General features: G+C 40.7%; 2 protein-coding genes across 2 annotated transcripts; one reads left to right on the top strand and one right to left on the bottom strand.

Moving 5' to 3' along the window:
- The first annotated feature begins 4,161 nt into the window (after positions 1-4,161).
- On the top strand, positions 4,162-7,210 carry LOC124184964 (zinc finger protein 512B-like). Its single transcript, XM_046575245.1, has 3 exons — positions 4,162-4,310; positions 5,325-5,735; positions 6,451-7,210. The coding sequence occupies exons 1-3, from the start codon at positions 4,299-4,301 to the stop codon at positions 6,739-6,741; spliced, it is 714 nt and encodes a 237-aa protein (XP_046431201.1). The 5' UTR covers positions 4,162-4,298; the 3' UTR covers positions 6,742-7,210.
- A 1,739-nt stretch (positions 7,211-8,949) lies between these two features.
- On the bottom strand, positions 8,950-10,326 carry LOC124184966 (MAGE-like protein 2). Its single transcript, XM_046575248.1, has 3 exons — positions 10,181-10,326; positions 9,716-9,892; positions 8,950-9,547 (listed from the first exon to the last, which is right to left on the bottom strand). The coding sequence occupies exons 1-3, from the start codon at positions 10,244-10,246 to the stop codon at positions 9,104-9,106; spliced, it is 687 nt and encodes a 228-aa protein (XP_046431204.1). The 5' UTR covers positions 10,247-10,326; the 3' UTR covers positions 8,950-9,103.
- Between the last annotated feature and the right edge of the window lie 2,867 nt (positions 10,327-13,193).

Below are 13,193 nucleotides of genomic sequence, written 5' to 3'. Positions count from 1 at the left end.
TCGCATCGAGAACCTTACGATCAAGCGCTCGCTGGAAGTGTTGCAGCCACATCGTAACTACGGGGTGAACTGAAAGAAATGCTCTGATCATATAACTAAATCTGACGGTGAGAAGAAACATGATATTTAGACGAACGCCAGAATTACCGTAAACATTTTGTAAAGTCTGTAACAGGTGATTTATAAAACGCCCTGAGTAGCCACTTGATCATCACACTGTCCAAAATGAACTTCAAATCATGAATCATTCCCAAGAACTGCGTCGCAAAATCTGCAGTTTGATGCCAAATATGCCGAATCTGGAAACATAATTGAACTTTCTAGCAGTTTAAGTTTGATAAAAAATTGGACCGGCAAGGTAATAAAGCACACGACATCTCTGCGGTAATTTTCAAGATGCCATTACGGTAATTCTCCAACATTTTTGATAGATGAACACTGCAACGAGATTCGAATACAGAGTTGCGAACTCCGTCGAAAGTGTCTCTTGCGCTTTGAGTCCAAAAATCGAATCTCTTATTGAATATTCCAGTGGATCGATTTTGGTCTCTAAATTTCCACTTTCGATTCCAGAAGTCCTGGAAAAAAGTGCGCAGCTGGCGATTGATGTCACGTTATACGCGCAGACATCGTTTTAATACACTTGTATTTTACGTAAGAAGCATGAAAGGGTCAGTCATGCTGAAAAATATAGAAATGCGTCCATACGTGTTATGTGCCTGTAAGTACACAAAGCGTATTTACGTTGGCGATGTATATAACGCAGCGGCAAAGACTGCAGCGAGTATAAACGGCGCAACCGCGTAAAAACGGTGTAAGTTTCCGGTTTCGAAATCTGTGTACCAGTCCGCAGCGTGTTCTTTATGCAATCCACCCGGTCCTCGGTAGCAAAAATAACGGGGCTGGGAGGGGGAGAACCTTTTCACTTCCATCCCATCTTGTATCCCACCTCGCAGCTCGATCCCCGTATCCTGTTTCGCGAAAGAGGCAAGCGCGATGCCTGCACCCCGTTGACATGCTTTACTTTATCGCATTAATAACGCTCGCATAAGTAGCCATTAGCGATTCCTTCTACCAATTTTTTATACCCACACCTTACGCACGACGTATTTACATACTCTCGGTTGGATTTCCTACGCGAAATTCATGCGCTTGTGTCTATATACGCATATAAATGTATTTATGACGTGTCTACTCACGCACGTTTGATACATAGGATATTCGTGCGGCAATAATGATCAACGCAGGCTACGTAATAGTGCCGTTAAATTATTATCCTAAGTGCAAAAAATAATGGAAGTGAAATCAAAAAGACCTTTAAGAACGGACACGTCTCTGGATGGTTTTTTGTTGAAAATATGAATGTGTCATAATAATTTCAGGCTAGTGACAGACCGCACAAGCGTAACTCATAGGTTAGATTACTCCTACGGATGTCATATTTTTTTTATCCCCGAATTGCGAAATTTGTTATTGATATCGTAAAAAACTCTCTTTGGGTCGTATTTACATTTTAATATCGTGTAGATGTTTCGTTATAATGTCATGTCATCAAATATAAATGTAAATATGACACACCTTCGTGATAAGAATATTACGGCTGACCATTCTATCCCATTAGCTCTAACTTGGCCCAATTTGATTCTTTTTCAAGTTCTTTCGGTCCCCACAGTTTCAGTGCCAACGAAATTTGAGTCCCACACCGTATAAGATTAATTGAAACCTTTCTCAAAATTTGTTCTATGATCAGAAATCGTAAACGACGATTTTCTTTTTCATATTCATATGCAATCTAAGGTTCTGGAATATCATTCATGACTCACCCAGAGAAACAAAGTGTTACAGAGACAAATAAATATTTGTTATATTTGAAACGACTAGAAAGTTGATGCGTTATAAATAAATATTCGCATCAAACAATGAAGATTTTTACCCACTTGAATCTATGTTTCACTTCTGAAGTTAAATTTGATCCAACTGAAATGGAAAGTATCTTTATATTGAATTAATTCTATTTACTGTCATTTAATTTTTACTAGGTTCATATGCAACAAAACATTTAAACACCTCCAGCAATCGAAATTTTTCTAGGTATTTCCTACTTTATTTCGTATACAGCCACATGCCATTTTGCATCATTCAAAACATCTCTTCAAGGCGATCAGCAGAGGCCAACGAATCTACAATCGATTGGGATACCTACTTGACTGTAATTGATCGATACACCAATTGTGACCGAAATAAATGTCCCATTATATATCATCTGTAACGATTCAACTCTTCTTCTCTATTTAGATGACACACTTGCTAGCTTGGTTAAAATGTCAAATGCAAATCATATAAAATCCACTGAAACATATTACGAAACGTTCTATGTTGGGGATCCACATAATATTTTGAAATGTCATAAATTCTGTACCAAGCCCATATGTATACCGGAACCGTTCAGCCTTCACAGATAAATTTCTCCATCGGATCGCCGATAATGTTATGCTAGTCCGAATCATAGTTCAGCGATTTTGTACACGCCTTTTTATAAGCCATCATTTAACTCACAACGTTAATTTCACTCATACGGCTGTTACGGAAGCTAACGACCATACGAATCGGACAGGAAAACTGACTACGCTTTGATATTGAGGTGCTCGGAGCTAATACTGAATACAATAATAGAATGTTGATAAACCGCGTGGTTATGAGCCAGGAAAAATACATATTGAGATTTTTTCCACACTGGAAGCCGTGATGGATGATCTATCCGTTGTAATTTAGGTGAAGGATATCTGTCTTGTCGGATAAAGATTTTCGCCTGGCTCAATCGCGATGTTAATATAATATTGAGATACGTGCTGACTTCTCATTCGCGAACATATTGATAAATTACCGCTAGGCAGATCAGTGGGAGAATTCTGAAAGTTTGAGTTTCGATATTGAAAAATTTCACTAGACTACATTACACATATAATGTAACGTATGTTATACACAGGATTGCGTGCCATAAATAAGATTCTCGTTACGTCATAATATGTTATAAGTCGGTATGCAACTGCTTGCGCCGAGTAGCGATGGTTTGGAACTCGTTTAGAAATTCTTCTAGCTACCCACTGAAGAATGGAACGTACCAGGTGTCGTCTTCACACGTTTAATTTTATTGCTACTAAGCGTGTATTAAGAATTAACGCAATATGTATGAGATTTGCTTGCTAGAATCCAATATTGAGCAATATATGCCTGCGTCAAATCTTGTCGCACAACTGTTAAAACCGTCACGTAACTAGAGTCGCGAAAATTGTCATTTGTCAGAAATTTATATAAACCTCGGTTAATCGGCTCGTTAATCATCGCGCGAGTCGCGCAAATTAGTGGTCAGAATTGCAAAAAAGATCGTTCGGCTACCGGACAAATTCCTTAAATATTGACTAGACGTACCCGCGTTTCGAATACCTGATTTTAATGCGATACCGAAAACATCTTTCGGTCACCTTGTCACAATTTTTGTTTACAAGAATCGAAACTCTCGTTTATGGCCCAGAAACTGACCCTGCCACTGATCGTGTCTCCCCTTGTGACTCGCCATTCTATATGATACGCCACAGTCTTACAAAGCTTGAAGTTTATTTTCGCCAGACAAAGATCCGCCATTACTACCAATACCTACTGCATTTATACATATATTAGTGAAAACGGCTGTAGAACTATAGAATCGTTTCACACGCCTGTGAAACAATCGGCGTTCGACGAGGTCATGGAGAAGAGTTTCTTTGTTCTCTGGACGAAAGAAAAAATTACTTTCGACATTCCGCGATCTTGCAAGAAGGAAAGAGAGGGAGTACAAAAAGAAGATCATCCTCGGTTTCGGAATGAGATGTTTTGTGAAATTGGATTGAAAGGAGAGCGAGCATGACGATTAGGAGCGAATCCATTTGGGATTTACGAAAATTGTCGTAAATCACGAGGAAGTAAAGTAAGATAAGGAAAAAAGTACAGGTATCGGCGTTGAATCGAATCGCTAATTGGATGTGCATATTTTGACATTCAAGGGGAAGATGGCAAGCTTCAAGATCGAAGCGTCAAGGTCCAGCACCAACCCAAAGAAGTGCAACCGCGTCGACGCGTGTTATTCGGCGCAAAATGAGTATCAGGTCCTCGATGTAGATCTGGGAAAATTACGTAAGGAACGCGTCGTCGCGTCGTGGCCCCCCCCGGGAAGGGACCTCCTGCGGAGGGTTTGCAATTCGTATAAAAGAGGACCATCTCCGAAGAGTCTTCAGTTGCAAGCTCGAAACAAGCATAGCAGCATGAACGCAAAGGTACAACTTCATCATACTCGGTTTAACCGTTATAAACAACAAGTGATCGCATTATAACAGCATCGTAAGAGGTGTTTGAAATTCGAAACTTACGTCAGCACCATACAGTTTTTGAGAAAGTCGTTCATCGAGAGACCGCGGGACTTGAGTCAAGCTAAATTTTTACAAAGATGACGAGCTAACGACGTGCCGGATATTTCGTGACAAAACTAAGTCCGTTGTTAACACGCTTTTAATACTCGCCTTTCGTCCAACGGTTCTTGATCTTAGAAACTGGTAGTACCAGGAGACGTTTTAACACTAACCATACCGGCACTTCGCGTATCCCTATTCTTACAGTAGTATAACCGGTCATTTGATCGGGTCTAGTACGTTTAGAGTTAAAGATCTTGGCAAATGTCAATTTCGTATTTTTACAAATTATAAACATCTTACGAGGAAGTCAATATGAATTAACTTGTTAGAAATGAGAAAAAAATCGTATTTTTACTCATTTTGTCATAGTTCTCCAAAAAACGATAGTTGGAATACATTTTAGTATATTAATCATCGGTACTTCACGATAGTAACAGCAACAGAAGTTTACCGATTCCACTAAAATAATTCGCTTGTCGCGTGATTCTGAATTGATCCTTAAAATGATTACAATTATTGCATTCTCCAGCTCTTCAGAAACAAAGTCTCATAAACCGGGAATATCTGGATAATAAAATGTTTGTCATAGATGTTTAAATTTGAAATTGAATTTAAATCTACTCGTCTGAAAATGTCTTCAAAAAATTGCTCTTTTTCCGAAATAACGCTGTCAAAGGAGCATTGTATAAAAATTTGTTTCTGTTCGTACAAAATTCTGATGTCGAAATAAGAATCGACTTGAAATCAAATGCACATAAGCATTCATTAGTTCGTTTCTAACAAACGCTCATTAATTACATTTTCAAAAAGCGTTCTTAGAGCTCACTAATACATGGCCTCGTTAACGCAAGATAACCTAATCTAAGACACATGTTCCAGGTGATAATTTTTTTCGCCCTCGTGGCCCTCGCCATTGCGGAGGAGCACAGGCCAGAAGCCAAGCCTGCGAAAGCAGGTGCAGCACCAGTTGCGGGTGCTTCCAAGGCTGGGGCTAAGCCAGCGGACTCGAAGAAGGACAAGCGAGGACTTCTCGGACTCGGCTACGGATCCGGATGGAACTCAGGTCTCGGCATCAACAGTTACTCTTCCCTGGGATCTGGCTTGAGCTACGGATCTGGCCTCAACTACGGATCTGGTATCGGTTACGGATCTGGTCTCGGCTATGGCTACGGCTCCGGTCTCGGTTTGGGCGAAAGTGTCAGCTCAGTGACGATCACTAAGGAAGTCCCAGTCGCGGTTCCCCACCCAGTTGCCGTCCCCGTTGAGAAGCACGTCGCCGTTCCCGTAAAAGTGAGTAACCGTCAGTTGCACTCTCTGCTTCGATTCCAACCCGCGGTCCGATCCCTGATCCTCCTCCCTCCTTCTTGACATGAGGAATGGAGTAGCGTTACGACGATGGAGGGATCGTTGGCGTGTCTTAAGGAAGGGAAGATGTGGCCCAAGGTAGCGTACGCGGTTCACCAACGAAGACCTCGGACTCGATCCACGCTCCATTAACCAGACGCTTATTACTTCTCGTTCCTACGCATATTGGAAACACCCAACCGCGGATTCTCATCTCTACGCAATAGCTTGAATCGCCCTGTTATGCTAAATTCTTTACAAGCGTGACTTCGGTCCGCATGAGTGATTAGAGAGGAGTAGGAGGAACGGTCATTATTCTCTCAAACCAATAATTCATCAACTGTACTTCGAGTTCAAACTGCCACCGTTACGCTTGGCACAACTTTTCTCTCCAGTGTTGTTTAAAACTACAGTACATGAAGTGCTAAAAAAACTTTTACCTTCGAATGGCCCCAGTGGTCCGACTTTCCCAAACTCAGAGTCCACGCGCTATGATCTAATGCCTTAAAAATACCCATAACAGTATAAAACGGTTGCGCAGTAGCTGGTGTGTCGCCAAGCCTGTTCGAGCTGCCTGTCGCTACCTCATCAATTAACTTACCCTAGTAATACATGTAATTGCAGATCCAGTGTAATATCGTATTTTCTCTTTCCCCTCCAGGTGCCGTACGCGGTTCCTGTCGACAGGCCGTACCCCGTCCATGTGCCAAAGCCGTACCCAGTTGAGGTCACCAGGCACGTACCCTACCCCGTGGACCGTCCTTACCCAGTCGCCGCTCCGTACCCCGTCAAGGTCCACGTTCCGGCCCCTTACCCAGTTGGAGTGCCCCAACCCTACGCCGTTCCCGTTGTGAAGCACGTCCCAGTCGCCGTTTCGCAGCCCGTTATCATCGAGCGCAACAACGGATGGAACTCAGGATGGTCTGACGCGTCCAGCTACTCATCCTGGTAAACGTGAGCCTCGATGTGGAAGGAGCACGAGTCGGAAACTGTTTTATTCTACGAATTGATTGTGCCTATTGCACAGACTTCGTTTCCACGAAGAACCGATTGTCTCACTTATTAACGGAACCGGAAGCAGGGATAAGAAATAAAGGAGAAGAAGGCCTTGTCCTGGTTTTCCATGGTTTTCTAACACCCTCAATTCGTTGAATTGAACTATAAATATACAAGTGCTCCTTATTTGGACATTCGAGATCATTCAGGAGAGTAGTGCTCATTTTATTAATGTTCTTATTATTTTGCAATCTCGTTCCAGCACTTGTGTACATTTTTCTTTTGCGAAAAAAAAATGTATACATCTATGCGAACGTTTTACACGTTGTGATGCTATTTGCATTATACATACACATACCACGTGTGTTAACTATAATAAGAACTGTGACATTTCTGTTCAATAAAAAATGTTAAATATACATGGATACGAATATGTATTTTTGGATTAATTGCGCCTTTGTTCCCACCCATTTGAAATAAATAAATGAGCACCTTCGCAAAGAGTTAATTCTAGATCTGAAGATAGTCGATCACCTGCCAAAAGTTCTCGATTTAGTGAACGGCGTGACTTGTGATAATACTGCAACTTTTCGATTTCGTAATAACAGTGTACGAATCTCTTGAAAAATAATCAAAATACCATGAAGTACCTGTAAACAACGTTATGATGAATTTCAGGGTACGTAGTCCTCGCTCTACTCGTAAGCATTCCAAGACTTGATATACGAATCTTCAGGGATGATGTGGTTCAATGACGAAGCTTTGATACAGGAAAATTTTAATGATGGAGACCTGCATAGCAATCAGTGCTTATATTTACATTAACATTTGAAGCGGTTGATGAGTTCAGAATAAACTTTTTCTGTCTCTTTCTTACTAGAAAGTCTCACATTAAGGGATCATCTCAGTGTGACCGCCCGAAAAATCACTGATTTTCGCGATTTTTTTTTTCATAGTTAGGATATCCTAATCGGTCTGGTTTTTTTTTTAATAAATTAAAGCAGCGATGAAGAATACAAAATGATTTTTGTTGCGGTGATTTTTTAGTTTTTTATTATGGTTATTGATTATCAAAAATGTTGTAAAAAAAAGAGTCCTCATCGGTGTCCACTTTTCCGGGTTCAATTTTGATCTGAAACAAGAATTTCAAATAGATTATTAATCTGTAGGAAAGCCGCTATAGTCCTATGCAGGTTTTTTTTAATAAATGTAATAGCAATATTTATATGCTTTCAATTTCCAAATTGTGAAAACCTTAGGTTTCAAACTAGAATTTTTTTTTGAGTCTCAGACTATTGCCGACAGAAAAATGTATCAGAAATTAAACACCAACTGATCTTCTCAAGGATGTCTCCTCAATTAAAACTTTGAATTAAAAAATGATAAAGACCCGTGCGCATTTCCTAGTAACGACTGCCACAAAACTCACTTTTGAAATGTACCAACTGTAATTTCGAAAGTAAGCTTCATCCACTTATGATTTGAAAGCCTTACCAGAAACTGGAATTTTAAATCAACGCGCTTCAATCTACATTTCAACCATTTCGACAGTTTCATTCCCTGAGTGACACTTTTTTACACGCCCAGCCATGGTTTGGTCCAGATCACACTATCGGTAGACGGTAGAAAGTTGGTGAACCGACAAAGAAGACCGGTCTTACCGTGGTCCTGCCCAAAGGCAAGCAAACGTACGTGTACGTTAAACAGGTTGCATACCGTTCAGGCTCACGAATAAAGTTGCTCCGACCAGCAGTAAACAGCTCATTACACTCCACGTAACTCATAAAATATTATGATTGAACTAATGGCACGTCGACAGTCATGAATCTCAATAATTGCATAAAAACAACATAGATCAATACGAGTAGCGTTTCACCATCGCGCCCTCACTTGTCTGTATGTTACGGAAGTTTATTATGGATAGCCTTAGGGGACTCAAGACCATTGCGAAGTTCAAATGCACGTCCCATGAGAGGAAATTACCTAGCTTTGTGACTGCAGAGCCCAGTTGAAGCTGACCGACCAACACATTCTCAGGGTTGAAATCCTAACAAAGGTTATCGGTATTCGGACCGTGTTCTCTGCGTTTTTTAAGGGTACTGATAAAATTTCTGTACAGGTATAAGCAGCGCCGGACATGACAGAGTATAATGACCGGCTAAGATTTTCTTGGGTGCCGTAAATGCACGAATTTTTATTACAAAAATACATACAAAACAAAAGTCCTACAGGGTGGATCAACAACAGACATTAACAAACAAAAACTTAACAATGACTTTGGCCACGGCGGTAGTTTCGTGCTTTGATCCTTCCGGGTGTCAGTGCTGGGCCGAGTAGTCCGGCTGAGATGCATGGAAATTTTCATTTCCGTAATTTGAGTTGTGGCCACCCTGATCATAATCGTTCCCCTGAGACTCAACGGTGTATGAATTGTAGCTCTGTTCTCCATGGCCGGCACCTTCGTCGTTCCCACCGCTGTATCCACCTTGCTCGTAACCGGTCGACTCACTGTGCTGTGGGTAAGGTACCGCATGGGGCACCGGATACAGGACTGGTTTGTTTATGGCAATCGGATGTGGAACTGCTACTGGCTGCGGGAAAGGTACTGGCTTCGAGACGAGGAGGGGTACCTGTTGCTGGAGCTCGTAAGGTACCGGCTTCGATATCTCGATCGGAATGTGATGGGGCACCTTCACGATCTGAGGCACCGGAACTGCCACTGGATGGTTGACCGGTACCGGAACCGGGATGTGTTGAGGAACCTGGGGGAAACCGAACGGATTTGAGTAAACTGGTGGTGACAAGGGATACGTTGGAACAGGGAGATCGGTATGCTATGAAGCAGATGAATCAGAAGTTCGTTTTGCAGAACAAAATCACCAGCAAAATGGCAGTTCGGTCAGAAAACTTCGGGATGACTGTAGACTCACCTTAACTGGGTAGGGCACGGGAACCTTGACAGCCACGGTCTTTGTGATCCTTATGATCTTAGTGGGTATTTCCTGGAGATGCACAGACTGCGAGAGGAACTTTGGTTGAACTGAGAGTCCGTGACCTCCGGAGAAGTAAGACGCCTTCGCCGTGGCCAAAACCACCGTCAACAGAAACTGTGCGATTTTAAAGAGTTCAAGATCACTATTTGCATAATTTTCTCATGAATATGAGCGGGAAGGAACTATCGGGGTGCCTGACTCTGGATAGGTTCTTTAATTAGGGCATTAAGGAAGCGGAAGTAACTTTAGTGGATACATCAAGTCAGTATATCAATATATCAAGAAATCGGTACGAGGAATCTGGTGAAATATTAAAAACTTCCGGTGAGTTCAATTTGTTATCAAACTAACAATACGGTAGAATGGTAAAATTGGGTTGTAACTGCTTCGTCGGAGACTTACAAATCGGAACATGATTGCTTTTGAGATTTGGGTGGTATTTACAGTGAGGCGAACTTCACTGACCATTTCAGAGCGTCCAGTGGCTTATATATGAGGACCTTCACCGTGACAGATCCGAAGAAAGCACTCTCTATCTAACTGACTTGCCTACGTTCGCAAATGTCTTCTTTTTTCCGGTAACCGGGTTCGTCGCCCGCTCACTTGCCGTTTCCCGTCGAAGAAGAAAGGTCTCCTACTCCTCGTCGCGAACTCTCAGCAACTTCTCGACCTTCTCCGGTCTCCGATTCCTTACTGCTTCTCCCCTTCTCCGTGGAGACTGGATTCGAGTGCAACCGAGTGTATCCACTAGTCATTATACCTGCAAGAAGTACGCTACAATTATGGAAAGAATGCTGCTCTGACAGTATCAACGAGACAATAGCTCTCATTAATACAGTAAATCGTATCATACATATTCATCTTTAGAAAAAATTAAGTTCATCGTACGACATTCCGACAAACAGAAATTATGACAACTTTCCGAATTGTCCGGTTATCACGTTATTGAATTACACGTATATACTAAGAACGTGTATTGGAAATGAGATCGATGTGAGTCAAAACATTTGTAATTCAAAATATGCTGTACAAACTTTGGTCATTTTTGTCTCTACAACAAGCATGTTCTGCGAACCTGCAGAGTATGTTAATGTCAAATGAGAATTTTTTAACACTAAGCTGAGTTTACAGAGGACTCGAAAAGTCATGACTGAGTTTCCCATAGATACTAGAAAGTTCGCATGACTCAAATGTCAGTTTATTCACACAATTCAAACTGAGTGATAGTCCAGTGCCCTTCGCGAAAACGTCACGTCCGATTGCAAGCTGATAAAACCAACACGCTATGTGTTTTTACATGCAATAAATTCTACACTCGTTCCATGCCACTTTAACTTCCCACAGCGGCATGATTGCACGTCACAATGCAGCCGGAATATGGATGTCAAAGCTAGTACAAAACTCAAAGCTATTTCACTTACGAGTATACTATGTATTTGCGAATTTGATTGGAGAGCACTTCAACATTTTAAAAGTCTCGACAGTGTCTCAATCTTTTGAAACTTACAAATAAGACTCGCCTATAAATATGGTGGAGTAATTGAAATCGCCAACGCCTGGATAAGTAACGGTGCAGAATTTGCGGAGCAATAAAACCTCGCCCATGTGATAAATTTCCGTACAATTACGCACAAGAAGGAAAATCGCACGCGTGTATCAGAAACCGGTAATCACACTGAAATTGATGAGTTCCGTTTCTGCGGTTTGAATCTAAGCCTGCGTCCTCTGCAGTATGTCTGTGCAGCTAGATAGAAGGTAAAAGAAATTGCATTTACAATTATCTTTACCATTAATGAAATAATTTCCGTCCCTGTCTTGAGTAAAATAATCAGCAATTACTTCGTCAGTGAAAGTGCAGATGACCACAGATTTGCGATAAACGTCCGCGTTCAGGTTTTGCTTAAAAAGTGAGAATTTTGAAAGGTTTATTCAAGAGGAATTTAATCTAAAGCGAAATCCATACCGAGGAAGAAATGTTTTGTTGCAGGAGCAAATTTTAGAGAGCAGCTCGCTGAACGTACAGGTGACAACGAGGACGAGTTTTTTTCTGGCCTCGTACCTCCATTAAATCGCGATATTTTTTGCCGCAATAATCGGCGCGAGATTTGAATTGATCGACACTGAGAAAGAGCTAGTCTAACCGGCAGCAGTACTAAATTTTCATGACTAACTACACTATACTGAACGAAGAAAACAAAAAGTATGATAAAAAGATGGACGATCGCCGATCAATTCTTGTCAGTCCGGTAACTGAGCACGAACCAGCCACTGAATAAAAGCAAAAGTTGAACTATTATTTATCCAGTGATCTTTCTCCTCTCACTTTCGCTGTAAGGTGTGTACCTACATTTACCCAGTTTCGATACGGGCTAAAAACATGGAATGACGGTGCGCAAATGCTGGACACCAACGATCCAAGATCAATGTCAAGCGGTACAGGTAGTACTGATCGAAAACTAGATCGAGCCGTGAGGGACTTGGAAGAGGTGGAGGATTTTTTTAATTTTCTTGTTACAGTGCCGAGTTTAATTACTTACAAGAAACATTAAGTCCCATTTTAATAGATTTTAATGAGAAAGAATTAAGGACGAATCGCTCGAACCGTTTGAATCAATAGATACACGAACAGATGTAATTATTTCAAAAATCTGATAGTAAACACGAATGAAACAATATTCTTTCTCAGTAAAAAAAATCAATCTGAGCGAATTCGAATAACACGAAACAAAATATCAACACTTTAAGAAAAGGTGTAAGAATTAGAATGTTCAAAATGATTAAACTCATTTTACTCATTGAATAGAACCCCACAGATTTTTTAAAAAACATTAGAACAATTTTAGATGGCAGTAAAGTTAAAACGCGTGAATGTAATTGTCGACCAATATACATTATACCGCACTCAGAGTACCAATATGCAAATCTATTTTTACGATCTCAAGAGATTTTTATGGAGAAGGATGTTTGCCCAAAAACATTGAAAGTGGATGAAAAACACCAGATTTTAATCATATTGAACGTTCGAATTATAAAACCTTTCCTTAAATTGTTAATATTTTAGCTTTTGTTGATGGAAATTGTTTAAATTCATGTCTTCGAATAGTATAAGGATCTTGTTTCGTTCGCGTTATCTATCATCGACGCAAATAACATTCCTGGAGATTTGTTGCGCAGTTTTTTTTTCTCTTCGAACTTTCAATTCAGAGGATCCGCCATTCATCCTTAACCGTGACATTTTGTTCTAATCACTTGAATACTACTTATGCTCTTCTATGACGATTTCTACTCAAAGTTCAAACGAAATCGAATTCAATCTGATATGTGGTTGTCTTTGATCCACGTTTATAGTGATGCATATTAGATATTACACGGATTTCATACCAAATCTCAATACCTATTGAAGTTCATCGATTCA

The sequence above is a fragment of the Neodiprion fabricii genome, chromosome 6 (genome assembly GCF_021155785.1).
Source record: "Neodiprion fabricii isolate iyNeoFabr1 chromosome 6, iyNeoFabr1.1, whole genome shotgun sequence".
In the NCBI taxonomy this organism is placed as follows: domain Eukaryota; kingdom Metazoa; phylum Arthropoda; class Insecta; order Hymenoptera; family Diprionidae; genus Neodiprion; species Neodiprion fabricii.
The sequence above is the reverse complement of the archived record's forward strand: the minus strand, read 5'-3'. Positions and strand labels throughout refer to the sequence as shown.

Coding starts and splice junctions, on each gene's coding strand:
- LOC124184966 (XM_046575248.1), bottom strand. CDS start 10,246: ATGGTCAGTGAAGTTCGCCTCACTGTAAATACCACCCAAATCTCAAAA. Junction 9,893..10,180: donor AAGCAATCATGTTCCGATTT/GTAAGTCTCCGA, acceptor AAAATCGCACAG/TTTCTGTTGACGGTGGTTTT. Junction 9,548..9,715: donor CCGTGCCCTACCCAGTTAAG/GTGAGTCTACAG, acceptor GGTTTCCCCCAG/GTTCCTCAACACATCCCGGT.
- LOC124184964 (XM_046575245.1), top strand. Junction 5,736..6,450: donor ACGTCGCCGTTCCCGTAAAA/GTGAGTAACCGT, acceptor TTTCCCCTCCAG/GTGCCGTACGCGGTTCCTGT.